This window comes from Beta vulgaris, chromosome 8, assembly GCF_026745355.1.
Source record: "Beta vulgaris subsp. vulgaris cultivar EL10 chromosome 8, EL10.2, whole genome shotgun sequence".
Taxonomy (NCBI): domain Eukaryota; kingdom Viridiplantae; phylum Streptophyta; class Magnoliopsida; order Caryophyllales; family Amaranthaceae; genus Beta; species Beta vulgaris.
This window is the reverse complement of record NC_079209.1, coordinates 34,433,077-34,455,341: the sequence shown is the minus strand read 5'-3', so window position 1 is coordinate 34,455,341 and position 22,265 is coordinate 34,433,077. Positions and strand designations below refer to the sequence as shown.

At 37.2% G+C, this 22,265-nt stretch overlaps 1 protein-coding gene across 2 annotated transcripts; it reads right to left on the bottom strand.

Annotated features, from left to right (window-relative positions):
* Positions 1 to 871: 871 nt before the first annotated feature.
* Positions 872 to 20,484, bottom strand: LOC104882977 (polyribonucleotide nucleotidyltransferase 2, mitochondrial). Of its 2 annotated transcripts, XM_010667417.4 has the most exons (16): positions 20,056 to 20,480; positions 19,792 to 19,947; positions 19,217 to 19,387; positions 17,209 to 17,334; positions 16,967 to 17,128; positions 16,702 to 16,821; positions 14,170 to 14,307; positions 13,911 to 14,073; positions 11,698 to 11,823; positions 11,212 to 11,342; positions 8,814 to 9,033; positions 8,649 to 8,732; positions 5,688 to 5,767; positions 5,389 to 5,532; positions 3,350 to 3,976; positions 872 to 1,642 (listed from the first exon to the last, which is right to left on the bottom strand). In XM_010667417.4, exons 1-16 carry the CDS (start codon positions 20,374 to 20,376, stop codon positions 1,538 to 1,540), a joined length of 2,874 nt encoding a protein of 957 aa, XP_010665719.1. In that variant the 5' UTR covers positions 20,377 to 20,480; the 3' UTR covers positions 872 to 1,537. The 2 variants fall into 2 exon arrangements, with proteins under 2 accessions (XP_010665719.1, XP_048490481.1); XM_048634524.2 differs by lacking the exons at positions 872 to 1,642; positions 3,350 to 3,976 and adding an exon at positions 3,986 to 5,288 and having other exon boundaries at positions 20,056 to 20,484.
* Between the last annotated feature and the right edge of the window lie 1,781 nt (positions 20,485 to 22,265).

Sequence of the window (22,265 nt, the reverse complement as noted above, 5' to 3'; positions counted from 1 at the left end):
GGCAGAAGTACCACCGTCTACGTACACACGTTTGAGGAGACAGTTGATGATGGTCAAAGAAATGACCAGGCCATTGTGGTGCTCATCCTAGCACACATTGTCATCATCAAAAGTATGGACATTGCTTCTAATTTCCTTTTATCATTAAACTTGCAACCCTTAGGAACACTTGACGAGGGAGATCCCTCTCTAGCTAACCTCTTGATTGTTGAATATGTTAGTCCACAAATATAGAAATGGCATTGATTACATTTACATGTGATGGTAACGCATGAGGGTTTTACTTTGGGGGGTTTTATCAAATGAGGAATTTCCTTTGTCATTAAAGAGATCTTGCAGGCGTCACTTGTTCAACATAAACACATCTTCCCTTATGAGGGTGATGCAGTCTTCAGTCTTATGCCCATGGTCATGATGAAATTGGCACCATTTCGTCTAATCTTTTTGGACATGGACAATCGCTCTTCCTCGAGCATCGAACGGATGCTCCAATTTCGATCAGGGGGTTTAATCAAAATTTATAAATCAATAAGAAGACTTTTTAGTTAGTGATGAATGGTGATTGTGGTGCATAGAATGGGGTCAAGAAGAGGAGCAAAGAAAAAAAAAAAAGATGTAAAGAACTACAAATTCATGATCATGGAAGCAATCAGCTAATTACCCATCAGCTAATTACCCATTTGAAAGAAAAGAGTGAATTATGAGTAGTAAATTGATCGCTTGAGCTGAGAATTACAAATCGACGTATTAGTTCAAATCCTTTCTTAAATATGCTAACGTTTAATTTGGTCTAAATTCATCATTTATGATGAATCCAAATTAAAAAAAGATAGCACCATAATTCAAATTCTATGTATTTGCCAAAAAAAACTATTTGAAATTAAATATTAATATAACTTTTTAAAACTGGGTAAGAGTACTAAATACAAAAGTAAATCTCAAATGTAACCATATAGTCTCTTTACAAGATTTTAATATCAACTTCGCGATGAATGGTCGTTGTTCGAGCGAAAAGTTTGAACACTTGAACCAGAAATGCACAATCATTAGAGCATGAATTCACCATCAATATGAATAAAATGATTTTACCATTGCAGCAGAATGCACGTGTTTCGCAGGTCTTCTCAAAACTACTCTCTTACAGTTCTTACCATTACATCGGTTACCTCCAAACTAGGTCAACACCAATTTACTATGAAGTTACTTGGCAAAACTAGCAACCAAAGCTTGAAAAGAACTCAGGTCATTAAACCTCTTCCGATGTATCCTGCATAAAGTTCATCTGTTGACAACATGAAAGAGCCTCACACCCCATAACACCATTAAGGAACACATATTATATCACGGATGAGGGAGCAAATAGACGATTGTCCACATCAAAATTCTCCATCAAAGGATTGCAGAAGATGGAAGCTTCACCTCAATAAATGAGAAATACATGCATAGGATCTTCCTCAAGCTGCCGTCTGTACATATGATTCCTAGGTGTTCTTTGTGATCGTCTGAAATTATTCCATGAAGGTAGCCAGGTGTAATACTACTCATCTTTCACCCGTGACATAACTGGAACCCCTTTGGCAGTAAAACTACAGCACTGCACTCTCAACTCATCACCTACATTGATTTCCTTGTCGTCATTCATCTGCGAGCAAAAGTGAACATGTTTGAAGCATAACTCTACTCATACAAAGTTTCAATATCGCAACACAAATAGAATGTCACACATCACTCAGGTTATAGTAGTTCTAGGATGAGAGTTTTCACAAACATGACTTGCACAGGTCAAATTTCATCCACAATATTATGTATCACAAGACCTTTTCCAGGTTCTAGTCTATCAATCAAACAGAAAAATGATGGTGAAAACATTTCAAGCCTGCCTGATTGGTTTGGTATTTGGTTCCAATTTGTTTTGTAGAATAAATTCGGAGTTAATAAAACATAATGAATTGAACATCCTTGGTTTTAAGCAGCAAGCATAGTCACTTTCTAAGTCTAGTTTGTTTCCTACTATTCTAGTAAAATCAAATTTAGGGAAGTTGTTTAACTTTGTTTCCTTTTCTCATTAGGAGAGTTAAGGACAATATTTCGTTCTCAAGTCATTTAAGAGTGTCATATATAACATACAGATCAGATCAGATCAGACTTTATTAAATTTTGTGATCTTATGCTCAAGAACATTGTTATACCACAAAACCAAGACTTTTGTGCCTCTTGAACTAAGACTTTCAGAAACCTTCAAACTGCAACTTTGAGATCTTCCTGTCAAGTTTCCAACACTTGTAATTCTTTCCGAATACTCACCTCAGTTTCAGTTCAGAAATTCAAACTTCTAGACTAATAAAATTGTCCAAGATTTGTCCAGAAATACATCAATCTTTTATGATTTGTGATTTTCCTATAAAGCTTCACTAACTTAAGGATCCTATCCTTTTCAATTCAATCTATAAAGTCATGTAAATATTATATTGGAAGACTTGATCCGTATCAGATGATTATATTCTAGTAATTTGGTATACTAGTTAGCCACTTCACTCACACTGTAGACAACAATAAATATAATAAAGCAACACCACAGATCGATGAGCTTCCACAAAAAGCATTTCACACATATTTGGCTTCAGAATAGAGCATTTTTGGTAGCCAACCTTATTTCTTACTTCGAAAAAGAAGAGGAAAAGACCTGAGGATATAATTAGAACTTTGCGATGTTACAAAAGTTTGGTGAATTTTCAACTTCAGAAGAATGTTAGATGCCATCGGCAGAGAATAAATAAAGTTACAGTGACATATCATATTAGCATAATCATGCTCCCTCCAACTGCAAACCATAGTAGTAATTGAGTAATGATAGAGATGATGCAGACTACACAATTGTCATAAAATATCAATTAAGGACCTTCATGGTCTTATAATTCCAAAGCATAGGAAACAGATTAAATAACTGACTATTACTATTCATTCATTTGTTCGGCTCAAAAAGACATTATGTTTCTAGACCTTATCTCCCCCCCCCCCTAAATGTTACTCCCTTATCACTAGTGTCAATAGCATGCCTTAATTTGGGGTAATACAATCATCCCCTTCTACCAAACCAGAAGAAGCATCAATTAAAATTCATTGAAAACCAACACACAGGGAAAATTTTAATCGACACATACTATTCCTCATAGAACGACTCAGTGAAAAATCCAGAAAGATAGGTAAATAAGTTAGTCGTGATAGAAAACAAAGGATCCACAAAAGCATGATTCTTTCACAAATCAGTGTGGAGGCCTGACAATGCAAAGATTAACTATTCAAATGTAAGTTTGTTCAGACAAGGTTACGATCTTAAAAGAAAACATACCTCAAAACGATACATTCCTTTAAGTCCGCCTCCCAAATCAAGGACTAACCCCCGTGCACGAATTTGAAAGACTTTAGCTGTAACCATTGTCCCAAGTTTCAGGTCTTTTGCACGAAGACCAAATCCCACTTCATCCTTCTTATCTTTCCTGATGGACTTGACAGTGCTAAAAGGCTGACGCGAACAAGCAGAGTCATTATTCAGACTAGCAGACTTTTCTTCCCCGCAGACAGCAGTACTTTGATTTAAAGATGGTGGATCAGAGGAAGCCAAAGACCTGAGATTCGTACTTTGACGTAAGGCAGCCAATTTTTCTTCTTCATCACACTCTGCGGCACTTCGTATCAAAAAAGAAGTGTCTTCAGCAGAGGTTTTAACTTCAGCAGCTTCGTATTTAGTTACAACCCGCTCCTTTCGGCCACTATGCTTTCCTTGACCATCACACTTCTCTTTGGCTGATGCAAATATATGAGATGCACTTTTATTTGGCGCAGCACATCTTTCGCTTGTAAAACAGCTCTCCTTGGCTTGTTTTAGGGATAGTTTAATATTACCACGAACATCGAGTGCTATACACTTCAAAGAAAGCTGCTGTCCAATAGACACTACATCTGAAACTCGAGAGACCTGACGAGAGACAGATACAACAAGATATATATACATTTAGTCGACTCTGATTAGCCTATTCCAACTGAAGGATATGTTCCAGAAATAAAACCGGAACAATTTTCTGGTAAAAGTCTACTAAAGATTACTTCATTTGTCAGGGTAAAACAATACTAGACTGGATAATGAAATACTCGATCAGCCCACGTAAACACACTTTTATGATATCATTTTTTTATAAGTTCTACTAACAAATAATTAGAGATTTTAATGGTCAAAGTTGTGTTTTAACAAATAATGAAAGCTGGGAACATTGGATTCGGCGGCCAGCCACCCTACCGTACCGGTGTCGACACGACACGACACCGCCACGGAATCCGGTCGGACCTGAAGGAGTAAAAGCGGACTCGTCGGTCACTAACCACAAGCCCTAATGTTTTGTCTCTTGTCAACCTTATGGTCGGAAGAGAAAGACGAGCAGAATGTAACCACGAAGTGGCCAGTTTCCTTCTCCGGCAACGAAAGGCTGGTCTTCTATCTCTTCAACATTTTACGGAGCCTTCCTTTTCATTTTCTTTTTTCTTAAAGGTGTGGTTGACTGATGGGGTAGGTTGGAGAATAACCCCCTCTCTTCTCTTTTCTTTTTTTATACAAGAAGAATTCTAAACAGTAAATGCTTTTATTAAAAATGATAAGGAAAGTAAATGCTCTGTCTGACTTATGTTTCACACTTTTACTCCGTATATATAGTACTCCCTCCGTCCCATAATATAGTGCTTACTTCTTATTTACACGGGAATTAAGGAAAATGAAGAGAGTAGTAGAATTCTCAAAAAAAAAATATGAAGTACTTTTGTCTTGAAACTACTTCTTTATATTCTTTTTCCTCAAAAAATAAATTAAAAGGCAATAAATTTTTCTTGCAATGGTGCAAAGCAATAAATAAGAGCACACATTTTGAAATAAACGTAGGAATATTCCGGAAAGTTTTTGTAAAATTGAGGAAAATTTAGTCCAATAAATTGATCAAAAATGAAGTAGGCACAATATTCTGGGACACCCAAAATGGAATGTAAGCACTATAAAATGGAACGCAGGGAGTATAAAAGATCCACCTTATTACCAACTACTACTCCCCAAGTCCACAGCTCCCATAAACTACTCATTATTTTTTTTTTGAAATATGGAAAGCATATATATAGAAAAATAATTTAGATTTGAAGTGTCGTGTCCCCGAGTCCAATTTCAAGTTTTGGACCCTTTTCAAAAGAGTCTCCGAGTCCTTGATTTTCAAATGTTTCGAGTCCGACCCTTGTGCCTGAGTCCGAGCATCCTAGGATGAAAGTCAAACGGTTGCATTTATTTCAAAACGAAAAAAGTATTCCACAACATTGAGTAGAGGGCGAAAGCACTATTATAAGACTTTCACTTACAGGTTCATGAGACAACTCGGACATGTGTAGAAGACCTTGCTGTCCGCCATTAAACTCCACAAAAGCACCATATTCTTTGATTGATGTTACAATACCTTTGTAAACCTTCCCGACTTCAATTTCACGACCTATGATGAAATCAATCTGACAACAGAGAAATATTATATCACACAAGGGATCAAGAGAAAATTGTCATTGGTGTAAAGTGCAACAACAAAATAGACTATCCCAACATAAAGAAAAAGCAGGGATTTAAATATATACAACAATAACTTGAGCAGACTACATGGAAGAAATACCTTCTCCTGTACTTTGTCCATTATAGATTGATTTTTAGCTAGTATAGTAAGTGTCCCATCACCAACAGATATCCTTGCCCCTGACAAGAAAATTGAAACAGAAGCTATTAGCACTGTCGAAGATACAGCAGGCATAGACGATTTTCAGTCACAAGAGAACAACAAATGATGAGCGCAATATATAATTGTACAAGCAATCATCTTTATGTTCCACTCAATGCATGCTTGAGATAGAGAGAAGACAAGAAGTGCTTTTATTGTTACAAAGTATCCAGTTAGAGATAGAAAACAAGTTTCATGACCTAAATGTTGGTAGCCATGATTATCTTATTCACAATGAGTCAATGATGAGCAACTCTGTGCTATAAAAGCCTTTCTCTTCTCTATGCTATTTGATACACAAAGAAAAGAAAGCTACAATGTCAAAACAATGACCAAATGTTTATTGTTACAAAGTATCCAGTTAGAGATAGAAAACAAGTTTCATGACCTAAATGTTGCAAGCCATGATTATCTTATTCACAATGAGTCAATGATGAGCAACTCTGTGCTATAAAAGCCTTTCTCTATGCTATTTGATACACAAAGAAAAGAAAGCTACAATGTCAAAACAATGACCAAATGTTTACAAGTTTAAGATTTTTTCACTAGAGAAGACAAACTTTACTATACGCCAACTCCGCCACAACTTTGTTTTAAGAACTATAACAAACAGAAAGAACTATAGAGAAGCAGGCTTAGGTCCAGATGCATGCAGCCTTTTCTCTAAACACAATGGAGGGGCTGAATTGTAAAATAACCAGAAAGAAATTTTTCATAAGGGAAAAGAGTGGTAAAAGAAACGTGATGTAGACCAAGAAATAAGGGAAAATTGTTAAAACCCAGTAAATCACAGTCTACTTTTGATTATGAAACATGGTATTTGACACAGATGTGGCAACGAAACTCAACATAATTAAATTAGTTGATCTATTTATTATTTGATTTGGACCATCTTACAATTCAAAGTTGTAGGTAGTGTTTTAGTGTTAGTTTTCATTGTTAAGGGCGGACCAAATTCCGTTCCTAAGTTGTTCTATTATTTCCTTAGCTCAGTAATAAGCCCATGGTTTTCATCTAACTCTTCTAGTTGGAGTTTTACATGGTGCAAGTTGTTAGTTAAATTAGTTAAGTTGGCTACTTGGAAGTAGGCTCGTAACAAGGTCTGGAAAAACCCTTGTAATTTAGGAATCTTGGACTCTAAGGTGTTGCTTGTTGTCAATGAGTTGTGAGTCAGGAACGAGGATCATAATATTTCCTTAATTAAAGCTTACTTGCATGGCAAGGTCTATGAGTTGTCATTAGTTATTTTAGGCGTTTGGTATCATGGTCGATGGAGATATTAGGAAAGATTTGCATATCTTTCCTTATTTCTAATAGGCGGGTGATCTTAGTTTTGAAAAGGAAAGTTTTCCTAGATCTCTTTCTTTTTGTAGTCCCTACATAAAGGCCATAAGTTTCATTAATAAAACTGACAATAAAGTGATTTTATGATAAAATTTGTGTTATTGTTTGCGAGATAATTCATAAGCTTTAATTTTCCATTAATTGATATTTAGGAGTGTTTACTAATTAGTGTAACATCTTCATTCCAGGAATCGTTTTGAGTCCGTTTAAGATCCACTGTTGAGAGTTCAAGAGTGATCACTTAGCATTGAAATATTTGTTCTTTTATAGTTTTCTTTAACCCAAAACAAGTATTTTCCTTACAAAAATCCAAACTTCAATTGAAGCCCTGTGATTATTGACTCTTTTTATCAAGAATCACATCAGTTTAGATCTGAGCCGCATCGCCACCACATATTTAAAGGTTTTTGAGCTTCTCACAACCGCAAATTAAGGCCGGAGCAGCCACAAAGCCACCGCATAGTCCGTGAAAGTGTTTCTGCGGCCACATCCCAAACTTAAAGACATGATTTAATTTAATTGTCTTTAGAAGATTCAAGATATATAGTTGATTTTTAGGGAAATCTTGATGACGTTCCCTATGAGTATTATTATATCAAGATTACTATCAAAAGATTTTTCCATTCTATTTAGGTAACTTACAGATGTTGTATTTCCCTTTTTTTTTCTTTTGCAGCTTTTAGGGTGCAAGACGGGTACTAGCTAATCCTCTAATGCATACCCCTGTGTCTAGTAATTTTTATAATGTAATATCGAATAGTACGGAAAACAAGGTTCTTGAGACAAATCAATACGTGTCAGCAAAGTGTCAAGTTTAGACTAAATTTGTTCATAAATTATTACCCTGATAACCATGAAATCATCAGTTTGGTTCACAAAATACTACCTCGGTTCCATTTTACCCACCTTGCAGAAAATATGCCGGATAAGAGTAAATACTTATGCTTTATTCTTCTGCAGGTGAGAGTACTTGCTAACACTTACTCCCTCTGTTTTTTTTATCTTTCTTACTTGTTCCTTGACACTATTTATACTTAGAATCTTCTTAATATTTCTAAATTTTTAAGAAATTTTGTTTGATTCGTCTCAATTAATACTTTATTAATTTTCAATCGTTATATATTTACTAATATATAAGGAAAGTATTTAAGTTCAAAGAGGTCCATATAGAGATGCGCACACTAAAGTAAGAATGATAAGACAAAATAAAGGGAGTACTATTTATGGTTGTTTCATTTTCATATTACTTGCAACACTGCCTTTTTTGGATATTCTTTCGCTCTCTCTCTCTTCATCACATAGGTCACCTCGCTCTCTCCCTTGTTGCAAGTAAAATGGAAGGGAGGTAGTATTTAGATTGGACAGATTTGCTCTGACACTGACCCAGGTAGATGGTAGTGCACAACTAATATCAAGTTTACATTTTTAAAGTTGCTAGACAATGCGTAGGATTTGGTAACCTTGGTCCAATCACTAAATAAAATGAACTAGTAGCACATTGAATATTATTTGAACCTGTTTCGGTTTCAATCTTGCGTTTCAAGGCACCCAGAGGTCCAACCAGGCGGCGAATAGAATCATTGCTGTACTTCAAAGTTGCTGCAGCAAGGATTTTTAAGTTAGGTAATACTGGCCTATATAACAGTGTCAAACCATAGTATGGATGTCACCAATATATACCTAATCGTGGGGAGTTTCTTTCATCTTTAGTGCGAGGTGCATAAATCGCACGCTCCATATGGTCAAGGATTTGGAGGCGACCTCTAAAAGCAGGTTCCAAGCTTTCACATATTATATCCAAAGGAATTCCTGCAGGTTTTATGTCTAACTGAATCGCTGTTATTCCATTTCGCGTCCCGGCTATTTTGAAGTCCATATCCCCCAGATGATCTTCCAGTCCCTGAAATTTAGGTTATTGAAAGCATTATACTCTGAGAGAATGACAAGTCTTAAATATATTAAAGAGTATGTGAAAAGTAATTATGAGCCTTGCTGCCTTGACGGAGAGGGGTGCCTGGGGAGAATATTTTGAAGTTCTAGTACCTGAGGAGGTATAGAATTCTAGGAGCCCGTGTGACACATCATCTAACAGTCTGAATAGATCCAATGAGCTTTATTTACTTTTAATGCCGCATTACCTTTCATTAGTTTAAAGGTTACTAATGAGCTTAATGTGCTCATGAGATACTCAAGCTCAACTCAAGCAGAACTTGGTCAATACATTAAAACTCAAGCTCAAGCTCAAGACCATAAGCACGAAAACCTGACATGGGTTGGATAATTAAGAGTAGACAGATGCATTTTTCAGGACCCAGGTTTCGGATTCTAGTTCTTGGATACTTGTATCCTAGATTTCTGCTATAATTATTCACATTGTCAATTATACAGTTGAGATCTCTCATAAGAACAGACCCTGTGAGGATACAGAGGCATAGCATCATATCCTTCTGTTTCTTTCCTTTCTGGCCTGCCTTACCTTTTATAACTCAAAACTTAGATGATAACCCCAGGGGGAAAAAAATGCGTTCCCAGGGACCGTCGCGTTGTCGTGGAAACGGCTTGTAACAGGGAAATAGAGCGTTTCGCGGCCAACGCGGCGTGAATTTTTTTAAAAAAATTCACATTAAAATGTTTTAACCTTATTTGCGTTGTTTTAGTTTATGAAGCATTACTACAGCATAATATAATCAAATCTATTAGAATATCATGTTTCATCAACTATATAATTAAATTTATAATAAAAAATTCGCCAATGTTTGAAAAGAACGAATGTAACGGGGATAAAAGCGTTCTAACGTGACGGAACGGACAAAGCGGCGAGAAGTATGTGAATTTTATGGCGGCGTTCCGGAACGGGATTTCGCGGAACGGCAAATCCAAAATCCGTTATAGAACGGCCGTTCTGTAACGGAACGGGAGAGTTTTAATTCCCTAGATAACCATATAACCCCCATCTTCGGCATGCAATTCGCTACATAGTTTGTCAATTTAGTCTAAAACTGTACCAATCCACATACTTCATATCACAATTCATGAGCAAACAGGAGAATTAGGCCATAGTAAATTGGTGGTATTCTTTCTTATAATATCCACTCTAGAAGCTAAAGATAGGGATTTAAGTGAAATTCTGAGACTAAATTCAGTACAAATTGTTGGTTGAGCTCAAGTTGGGTGCCTTCTTATGATTCCTAGAAAGATGGGAGCGGGGAGGGGGGCATTGGTTGCCCACTTTGCAAATCTCAGATCTCTAGAATGCTGAAAGCCTTTAGAGCTTACTTTTCACAAGCGCTCTTCCTGAATATTCACCAGTTCATGTATAAAGGTCAAAGTTAGTCGGTTACATTCAAAGTCCAATCCAATCTAACTGAAGATTGGAATTTCTTTTGAAGTAATTGGCTGGGACTGGACTCCATTTTACAATAATATATATCTGATGTTTGAATTGAATCAGATAGAAGGCGTTTAAACCAAAATAAGCAAAAGATATATTATATGAATATTTTATACTCTTTGAAACTATAATATGTTCACGTTATTTTTAAACTTTATTTAGGACTTCTAATATGATATCTTAATTTTTCAGGATTAGGAGGCAATGTATGGGCTTGTAAGGATTTCTATTCTATATTTATATATAAGCCAAATATTATAACTTAAGGTCCATGAGCCATTGGGCTAGAAGATAAAACTAATTTCATTATTTTTGATTTTCAAATTGGATCCAATCTAGCAAGTCACTTGAATTAGATTTTGATTGAAGTCGGTAGAATTTCGCATTGGATTGGATTCAATATCCAAAAATCGAAACATATCTTGGATTGGACAAGACTTGGACCAGATACAAACCAAAATCTGAGATCATGCCCCTATTCGTGAATCCACATCAACGCAAAGCTAAATTCTTGGCTATTCCAATTTTTAATGGACATTGCCAGACAACACGCAGGAACATAAAATCTTGATATCATTCCTAACAGCAAGATATGAACATCTTCCAGAATCTTCACATCCATAACTTGCATAAAGCCGACAATTATCAAGCATTATTTAAAAGAATAATGGATTGCAAATGCCTCACCAAAATATCAGTCAGTATACGATAATCCGTTATCTCAGAAGTAATTGGGTCAGCCTCACTGACAAGGCCCACAGATACACCTGCTACATGATCTCTTACAGGAATTCCAGCATCCATCAGTGCCATACTACCTACCGCAAAAACAAAGGAATAAGCAAAGGGATGAACATTAAATAGAGCAGAACTACAAATGCATGAGCAACAACCCATGAAAATTCATAACACCCTTAAAAGAAAAGCTTATCCTTGTATCATTCAGAGTTAGAGTGAGTAGTGATGAAAGAAAAGCTTGTCCTCATATCATTCAAAGTGTAAAACGAATAATGACGCCTGAATTCAACAGCCACCGAAGGATAAAAAAGAACAAGTGGTCATATTAGGGATACAAATCAAGATTATCAAGCTCATTTGAGGTTGATAAACCTATAATTAGGACTATGTCTGCAAATTTAGGTGGCAGAAAAGGCGATACACAAAATGAATTACCTCCACAAACACTAGCCATTGAGGTGGAGCCATCAGAAGCCATGACTTCTGAATTCACACGCACTGTGTAAGGAAATTCATCTTCTGGAGGCAATACGGCAAGAAGAGCTTTCTCCGCGAGTGTACCTATACATCAAAAGATTAAAGAAAAAAGGATTCATTCACTCTTTAACATAGAGGAGATTGGGGATGAAAGCTTTGCATTCTAAAACATCAAACATACAAGGAAATAGCAATTAAACAGCATGTAAAGAAGATATATTTAGTCATAAACGAAAAATGCCACTGTATTTTCCAAGGTACATAGATAGAGTACAAGCCTTAATGACATGAAGGTGATCCCTGCTCACGCTCAGTAAAAAAAGATTTCTAAAGAGATGCAACAACAGAAATCCAAGAACAGACTATATAACCACAACCAAATCACAATTCCTCAACTTTTATCAACTTATTTAAGCCTCCAGTCAAATTGTAATCAACTAGCCTATGAAGAGGGGCAGTTTTGGTATAATATAATTAGTTAGTTTTAATAGTAGCTTGATGAATAAGTTAGGGACTTAGGGATGAAATATCTCTATAAATAGAATGAAAAAGGAGAAAGAGATCATGTTATTGTTAAAAAAAATTGGGTGAACTTTTAAGAGTTCAATGGGAGAGAAAAAGCCTTTCGGAAGCTTGTAATTAGATCCTTAGTTTTAAAAAGCGCGCCCAAGGCGGCACCCCCAGGTGCAAGGAAGAGTCAAGGCGGAGGGTAAAATGCATCCAACAGCCAAGGCGAGGCAGAGGACGACAAGCGCAAGGAGGCGTGCGCTTTAGGGCGCCTTTTCTCGAGGCGCGAGGTGCACAAAGTGTCCGATTTTTGGCGTTGAGGCGCGCGTGTGTGCCACCACTACCATTTTTTAAAAATAAATTCACCTTTTGGTCGACTTCTCTTTCGCGTGGGGTGAAGTTGAAACCCTAGATCTGCACAAAGTTGGACCTCGACCCTCTGTTCGCTCTAGACCTCGCCGGAAGTCGCCGATGGTCGTCGACTGCTCGACTTCTCGTCGCCGGTGCGCCGGGTAAGGTTTCTTCTTTTTTTTTCTTTCTTCTTCTTTCTTCTTTCTTTTTCTCTTACCATAAAGTTCCATAAATTTGAGCACTCTGTATGTTTCTATGATGTACACTTTCCCCGTTAATTTCTTTCATATCTTGAATCCTAAGACAAACAAACACTGTTTAGTAAAGCATTTCCCAATGCTATTTTCCTAATCTCATGCATGCCTCCTCTAAAATTGTACTTGATGTGGATCTAAATAGGTAGAACGTTATTTTTGGTGTTTTCTTGTAATAAAGCAAAATATAAAAGGATAGATTAATCCTTGAAGCTGCAGTTCAAGGTTGAATTTTGTGGTCGTGACACAAGTTCCCACAAGCCTCGGTTGTGTTCGGTTTACTCTCTAAACCTATGATAGAGAAAATCTCATCCAACAACAAAAGGTCAAATTCAATCTTACTACATGACAAAACATACATGGCAATGACATGATAAATGATTACTTACCACCAAGAAATTCATGTGCACAAAAGTTAAAAGCAATTTTGCGTCAATTTCAACCTATTGGCAGAACAAACCCTACCGAAATTATTGCTAATTACACTAGGCGGTCTCATATAAGACCAAGTAAATGGTAATAAAAAAACCCATAAGATATTTATGCAGACATATTTTCGGTAGGAAGTTACTCAAATTTGAAAACCTTTTTGACTAATAATTTGAGGTCATCGCTTTCTCCATAGGTAATCAGACAAAAATCATGTCAATCAATCACCTAAAAGCATCCCGGCCTTTGCATATATGCAAAGATTCCCATCTGGTTTTTCTTATTTCATCATCTCAATGACGTTCCTTCATAGTTCTCTGACAGCCAATGTGATTTCTGATAACCTTATGTCACTAACATGCACTCTGTCCTCTTGTGCTCTCTCTATCACTCCATCCTATTTGCAGTTTTCTTATTTTTTTCTGGTTTCAAGTCATTTAAGCTTGCTCTCTGATTTACAATCTTGTTATGTGCTACTTATGTATGTGGAGTTGCCCGTTTCCATTTGTAAATTCCAGTCTTTTGGTCAGCAAAAGGGGTATTTTCACATGTCAATCTCTAATAATGAGCTTCAAGGGATTTTAATTTAATGAACAACGCACAATCAAGCAGTAGATTTCACCAACTTACCATGCCCGACTTCTCGTCTATTGAGACCACTTCTTTTCCCTACTTCATTGATCGAAAATGGAGGGAAACTATAATGAAGCATGAATGCTTTAGATGCAGGGCCCACTACAGATTCCAAACGTTGTGCATCTCCAGGTGCTCCAAGTGTGACAGTACAGAGTACCTGTACATGTACAACAAGTGACACGATTAAAAACTTCACACCACCCAATCAGATCTACTTGCCTCTTTCTAGTGGATATTTTAATAATTCACTAACCTGAGTATCTCCACGTGAGAAGAGCGATGATCCATGCAAAGCAGGTAAGTTACCTGCTTCACTGTACACAGGCCTTACTTCATCAAGGCGTCGTCCATCAACTCTCGCTCCTTCTTTCAAAATCCTTCTACGAACAATCTATAAAAGTATCATTCTTAATTCAACTCCCAAGATTAAACATATAAAATCAAAGAACAACAAACACAAAAAAAAGGAAATGAAAAGCTAAGCTCCTGCAAAGTCTGTAGTTATTGGGACGAATAAGGGTAAATCTAAAAATTCTAAAAACAGGTACGACAAGGAAACGGCAAATATTAATATTTTGTTGAAATATATATAAGAAATGTTTTTATAGATAATGAAAACATTAATTTCTATATTTTCTGATGATTAATCTTATTAGACTAGTTTATATGATAACATTTGGCTTTACATTTCCTACTTTCATTGAAATATAGGGTTAACAAGCTGAAATTAGCTAATTAGACCAAAAAAAAAAATAGAAAAAAAGCGCAATAAATAGTTGGAAAATTTGATTAAAAAAAATATGAATGCAACCCATCCAAATACCAAAATACCCTCTTCTTTCATAACCATTTCTCCCTCTTCTTCTTCCTCCCTCTTTCTCCCTCTTTCTCTTCCTCCCTCCTCCCTCTTTCTCTTCCTCTCTTGCTGAGCTGAATTCATCCAAAAAAACAAATTTCCTCCCATATTGTCACAAAATTTGTAGAAATAATACCTTCAATTTACCTAAACCCCTTTCTCTCTCTTCCTCTCCTTTCTTGGCAGCCATTGCAACATATTAAGGAGCAAATAATCAAATAGTTCCTCTCCGATGCACAAGTCATGCAGCAATTGTAAGAAGATTAGTCATGAAGAAAAGTGATTGTTGGCACAAAGAAACGCCACAATGTTGTAACAATAATCAATTAGAGATTCCAGACTGAAGAACAATGAAGCATCGCACAAGTGGTTGAAGAAAAAAAGTTGTTTTAGAATAGTGGGTGAGATGCCCACCATAGAGAACTTGCTCCAATGATATGAAGTTGGTGATAGTGTATAAACAAGTGTCGTGTTGGTGATGAGATGTACATATAGTTGAAGAGAAGTGCTACACATATGTTGTCCAAAATTTCAAGCAAGAGGGAGTATGTTACTCCATTTTCAATAGAAAGAACTTCACAAAATGTTATAAATGTCGAAAAACATGGTCTCTGGAGTCCTTTAGAGCAAATTGCAATCAAAGTTGGTAGAGACAAGTGGGAGGGGGAGAGAGGGGACTGATCTCAATCCCATCCTTGAGGAAAATGGACAGACAATAGAATAGAAACAGATGAATAAAAAAAGGGTTAATTTATGATGAGCATGACTAAAAGAAAGTCTCCAACAGTTCTAGAAAGTTTAAGTTGCCCGTATATTTTTCTAGGTGATAGAGATATACCATTATGCTTTTCCAGAAAAAAAATATTTCTAACCTGACATAAAGCAATTGGAAAGAAAAAAGAAAAATCATCATGGGACAAAAAAAAATAAACCAAAGCATATCACTCAGTATTTAGGTATAAAAATGGTTCAAAATGAAGTAGCTCTGTTATTTAGAATTTCAATAATAATATGAAAAGAGGCTTATAAGAAGAAACAAATTACCCTAGCCCAGACCTCAAGGTATAGAATCTAAATCAACGAATAAATACAGAGCATAGACACACTATGGTGAATTCAACCAAAAATCCAGCAAAATATTTTCGGACAATGGTTATAGGAAATCACAAAATATTTTCGGACAAGGGTTATAGGAAATCACAAAATATTTCATGCCATAAAACAAACCGGCACGTTCTAAATAGTTTCTACATGCTAATGTTGAACAGCTCCTCAAGATCCATCAGTTATGAGGGAGAGTTTGGGCTTTCATTTCATGCTTAGCTAGGTACGATGTTTATCTCCCCAAATCAGTAACTCACTCAAATCAATTAAGGATAACATACCATTGCTCCAATCCTCTAATGTATCTTTCCTGATCAATATATCCCAGTTCATCTGTTCCCTAATACTGATTTAAACAAAGCAATTATTTGCTGCTCCACAATGAGAAAGAGCGAAACATTAAAAAAATGAGATCCACGCGAGATTTTGGTGAGCCTCAACCTATAAAAGTTTGCTCCGAAGTAGACTGTTGGTGAAAACAAGACTATAAACTAACAGAACATTGTCTCATATTTCATTCCTCGCATCAATAATTCCCAAGAGTAAGACCGATATAGACAAGTCAGCCATAGTGACATACACTACCTGACAACTAGTTTCCCTCACAATTTTCAGTTGAAAACTTAGTTTCTAATGCATCCCAAACATTATCATAATGCCAGACCAAATGACAGGCCAATTATTGTAAAAATTAAATCACTAACTTTAAATATAATCATATGGTTGCCACTTGCCAGGAGTGCCAGTGCAATTGTTCCACAAAAAGGTAACTTAGTAAGGTATGTTAGGAAACTCTCTAGAATACAATAAAACAAAAGAGCCTACCTGCTTCCTCACGGTATCTACTGCCTTAGATAGTCCCTGTAAGCTTTCTTCATCACACTCTTCTTCAAGGGCCATCTTTACATCTTGAGTAATCGTGTCTAAAGCCTCTCCACGTTCAAACTAAATGTAAGCAAGAAGCAAGTAAGAACACTAATCAATGCTCTACATTTATATAACAATATTTAAAACAAATACAAACTTGTTATGCAATATTTCTGAAATCAAGATACATCTTCAAAAAAAAAACATTAATACTAAGAGTTACCTTGCCATATGTAGGGTCAGAAAAAACAGCTTCAATACGTGATCCCGACAAGTTCCTGATCTTTTCCATGGTACTTTCTGGCATCATAGATAATTTGTAATCCTTCTTCAGTTTGCCAGCTTTAGAAGCCAAGCGAATTTGAGGCTCAAGATATTTAACAGCCTACAAAATTTAAACCACGGCTATGAACAGAAATCGCTGTATTATCCTTGCAGTCTGTAAAAGTGCTAATTGAAACTGACCTCAGGATGCGCAAGCCTCAAGCCAGCCTTCAAATCTTTTTCAGATATCTCACGAGCTTGCACATCTATCATCATGGTTTTATCCTTTGTGCAGGCATATACCAAATTAAGATCACTTAAGCTCAGCTGCAGTTCATCGATATGAAAACAACAGGAGTGTTAACTTCAAACATTGGAAGCACACCTAAGAATGCCACGGCACTCAGAGCACAAAGCTCTACAATTGAAATACTATTAGCAGCCCGTGCAAGCTGAGTCTTTGAGAAAGGCAAGGTTCCTTAAGGCTGCTGAAGCATGCAAAGCACACCACAGGTCGATTAAATGCCCATTACAGAGCAAAGATTAATTGTCAAGATTCTAGACGAAATGTAAAGGATAATTGGAAAAGGAAGGTAGAAGATTCAGATAAAAGAGGGATAAAACTTTCAGCCAAAGATTAATTGTGTACATAGTGTACAATTTATACATAAATTTTTGCACCTCACTTTGTGTAAGCACAAACACGTCTTTGCACCTAAGACTAAGGCTTCAAGACCCCAAGTGCCTTGGTAATTCTCAATCCTTCAAATACATTAAGTCCAACTCACAAAGATGAAGTATTTCAGCAATGTGACCATTGTAGTCCTTCATCACAAAAACTCGTAAATTCTTGAGGAGTTTCATCACAATCCTTCCAAGAAATCATCTATGGTTGGTCCAAGTATGAAATGAAAACCAACACCTATCCATCTAGCAAGTCAATGTCCCATTTTAATTAATTTTGGACATGTGGTAGTCAGGAATCACATTCACTGCTTATTATGTTATGTTTTCAATTAAAGTAAGCTTGTAAGTTGTACTTCCTCTGGTTTCTTAGTTGCAACAATTTGCACTTTTAGGTGTTTTTATGTAGTTGCAGAACATTTCCTTTCTTGGTAAAGGTTTGGGAGCAATTTGACCATTTTATCCTCCTACCTCACATGCAAAAAGTATGGGCAATTGGGTCAAATGTTACTCTCTTCCTCTTTCCTTAATATTTGTGCAGAAAGGCATTTGTTGCCACTAGAAAAAACAGAGGTAGTATTAATTTTACTGCCATATACTGGTTTTATAAATTAACACACTTAGGTTGTTTCCTTCAGGGTCTAATGTTATATGTAAGTTACAATAATGAGAACTCGAAATAGGAAAGGACAAGAGACAATAACTCATACCCAAAATTTCAAAAAGAAAAAAGAATTTCAATGCTTCTTATATGATCGTATTCAATACCATTGCACGCACAAGTCATTGCTTCTCAGAAATCTAATGTGCACGCACAAATCATATTGCACATGCAACCCAAGTTGTATATTGGAGAAAAATGGCCCTGTGAACAGTTTGTGTCTGCAGATTTCACGCATCCATCATAATCAAAAAGGATAACCCCGTAGAGGCAAGAAATTAAACATACTAGATTTTCTGACTCTAATTCATGCGTCATCGAAAATGAGCAAACGGTTACTCGGAAATAAAATAGAAAAACATGTTAACTGAAGGAAAGGGGGAATCCCAATTCCTTGGTGCAGCCTGAAGAGCTCCTAAACATATCACGTGGGAATGGCCAAATGAATGTGCATATTGTCAATCTAAAACCAATGCATAACTATTCTTCTTTTTTGCATACCCACAAAAACCGCAGCCCCCAAAAAAAACGCAGCCCCCACAAAAAAAATTAAAACAGAGATAAGAGGGCTTTTTTCGCACTTTTTTCCTTTTTTGGGCAGTGGAGTAACAAGAACAAACAAACTAGGCCCTTTTCTCTAGCTCTATTATAGCCTAACCTTAGTCACCCTCACATAAGTAAAACATTGAGAATTAGTAGAAATTACACGATGTACCAGCTAATGATCCTCACTATCACTTCAATCAAAGTGTTCTTAGCATAATTTCATTGTGGTGCATATTAACCATGCAATCACCCTAGAAGCTCGAATGAATGTGATAGCCACAAAGTTTATACAAAAAATAGTCATTAAAGATTATTTACCTCATCCATGCTAGGATTGATTATAAATTGGCCGCAAATCCTCCCGATACGTATCATTCCAACGGGTCCACCCCAAGGTATATCTGATATCATTAGGGCAGCAGATGCTGCATTAGCTGCCATTACATCAGGGTCTTGTTTTCCATCTGAGGAAAGAACACTTGCCATTACCTACACAGACGGGGGGCTGGGTAATATTATCGACCATTGGAGAAGGATGTGCCAAAAAGGTACAATAAAACAATACTTTAACAGCCCATTTCGTAGGCATATTGAAGGCCAGTAATAGTCATGATTTTTTTGTCTAAATTTCTTAGGAAAGTCACATGCTAGTACAACTCCAATCAGATGTGTTTTTGTTCATAAAGTTCCAATGAAATACTTCAGGGTCAACCAGCATTAGGATTTTTAACATGGGATTTTCCTAATCAAATTATATTAAAACTCACTAGCATTGTCGTTGTTATTAGCATTGTCGTTATTATTAGCATTGCCGGTATTACATACAGCCTATCAAACCGATTATAAAAGTAAATAAAATTCAAATCAGATGAACGTTCAAACAAAACTCATACCTGAACCTCATGATAAAAACCAGGAGGGAACAATGGTCTTATAGGCCTGTCAATTAAACGACCACACAAAAGTTCACGCTCTTTCGGAGCACCTTCCCTCCGCATAAATGTGTTGGGAATCACACCTTGTGCATATTGCTTTTCCTGGTAATCAACCTTAAGTAAAAACAGAACAAACAAGGTACCAAAATCAATTCTAAAAAGACAAAACGTGTCAAAGATTTATGATATCAAAACTATTAATCTGCAATATTTTGCACTTACAGTGAGAGGTAGAAAATCACGAGGAATACTGGTTTTAGCAGAAGCAACAGTGGAGAGAACTTTGGTCTCATCCATGGCCATGACAACAGCGCCGTTAGCGAAGCGAGCCATTTTACCAGTTTCAAAGGAAATTAAGCGGTTTCCTATCTCGAACTCTTCTTTGAAAGATTCAAGGAGCTTTGTCTCAGGTGTCAACGGAGAAGGCTCAGGATTCGATACGAAATGGCGGCGACTGCTGCAATTCGAACGAAATTTGAATCTTCTCCAAGTGACAAACAATGGCTGAGAGTTCTGGAGAGTGGTGAAGAGTTTGGACGCCATGGAAATGGTGAGTAATTCACTGACTTAGGTTTGACAGTGGAGGGTTTAGGGTTTAAGGGGTTTTTGAGAGAATAATATTACTCTTGTCTTCTTTTTAATTATTACGCTTTTATCTTTAATCTTTTTTTCTTTTCAGGTTACTATCAAGTATGAACATCAATTCTTTCTATAGATATTTCACCAAATACTCTTAAATTTTGCAAAATGTATAAGGTGTCCTTGATGAACTTTGCTTGAATGCATGTCACTTACCTGTTGAGCTAGAGTATAAAGCTTTTTGGGCTATTAAAGAGCTAAACCTTGATGCTAAATTAGTAGGAGAAAAGCACTTATTGTAGATTAATGAGCTTGATGAACTCCGGTTGAATGTATATGATAGTTCGCGTCTCTACAAAGAGCACACTAGGAGATGGCAAGTGTAACACCCCTCTGGGGACCACGAGCCCGCTAGTAGATATTGTCCTCTCTGGGGACCACGAGCCCGCAAGGTTTTGCTTTGGAGTGGGAACGGCCCATCCTAAAGGCCTCTACTAGGTTGAGGTATCCACCTCTATATAAAGAAGGCTTTGTTCTCCTCAACTTCCGATGTGGGATGGCTTTTACTCCCTTTCCCCACCCCCCTTAAAGGGTGTCTGCGTCCTCGAAGGCACGACAGGACATCAAATCGGGCCCTGGCTACGGGAAGGAGTGGAGTTCTGGTTGTCCTTTGAATACTGCTGACTGGAACCTCCCTTGTTATAGTTACCACCAGAATCACGGTTCCCAACGTTTCGATTTTTATTGAAACCCCCTCTGCCTTTGTTGTAACCAGTGGAACCAGATGTATCAACCTTTTCTGTCGCCTGAGTAGACCCTGCTGGAGGGGATTTCAACTTCTTTGCAGCTAGTCTCTTTTCCTCAATCCTCTCAGCATTACAAGCACGAGTGTACACCTCTTTCACTGTGGCATACTCACCAGCTCCCATCCTAGAATGAAGATCGGGGTCTAACTTCTCGTGCTTATGAATGTTTTAGTAATCCTAGATCGAGGAACTTCAAGCCTGAGATGAGTTCGAGGAATGGGGCACAAGCAGATAAGAGACCCCATAATGGTAACAACAGTCGCCCTGCTCTTTCTACACCAGGGAATGTTGCACCTAATCGCAATGGAGGGACTGCAAATGCTACCCAGGGACAAAGAGGTGATGTGAGGAGGAACACTGGGCAGGTTCATGTGATGAACCAGACTGAGGCAAACACCAAGGGCTCGTGGTCCCCAGAGGGGTGTTACAGGTGGTATCAGAGCCAGGGCCCAATTCGATGTTCGATCGTGTCTTCGAGGACGCAGACACCCTTTAAGTGGGGTGGGGGAAAGGGAGTAAAAGCCATCCCACATCGGAAGTTGAGGAGAACAAAGCCTTCTTTATATAGAGGTGGATACCTCAACCCAGTAGAGGCCTTTTGGGTGGGCCGTTCCCACTCCAAAGAAAAACCTTGCGGGCTAGGGCCTAAAGAGGACAATATCTACTAGCGGGCTTGTGGTCCCCAGAGGGGTGTTACAGCAAGATCAGAAAATTTTGGGTAGAGAGTTCTCTATTGGTGATAAGGTTTTATTGTATAATTCTAGACTAAAATTTTCCCTAGTAAGTTGAATTCTAGGTGGTTTGTGGTATGTGGTCTGGTCCATTTTATGTCACTAATGCTAACAACTTTGGTTCGATTGAGGTGATAAATACAACAGGTGAAAAGTTCAAAGTTAATGGCCAACTCTTAAAGTTGTACCATAAAGGAGCTCTCATTGGATATGTGGAAATATTATACCTCCAACCCCTTCCCCTTCTTCTTGAAAGATGAGGCACTATGGTCGTGCGGGACTGTAACACCCCCAAAACCCATATACGTCTATGACT

What these genes read in the sequence shown, in the direction of transcription:
- LOC104882977 (XM_010667417.4), bottom strand. Translation starts at nt 20,376, where the DNA reads ATGGCGTCCAAACTCTTCACCACTCTCCAGAACTCTCAGCCATTGTTT. An exon ending in TCAATCCTAGCATGGATGAG is followed by an intron (nt 17,335 to 19,216) that starts GTAAATAATCTT and finishes GATGAACTGCAG; the next exon opens with CTGAGCTTAAGTGATCTTAA. An exon ending in CCGAGTTGTCTCATGAACCT is followed by an intron (nt 3,977 to 5,388) that starts GTAAGTGAAAGT and finishes GTCTCTCGTCAG; the next exon opens with GTCTCTCGAGTTTCAGATGT.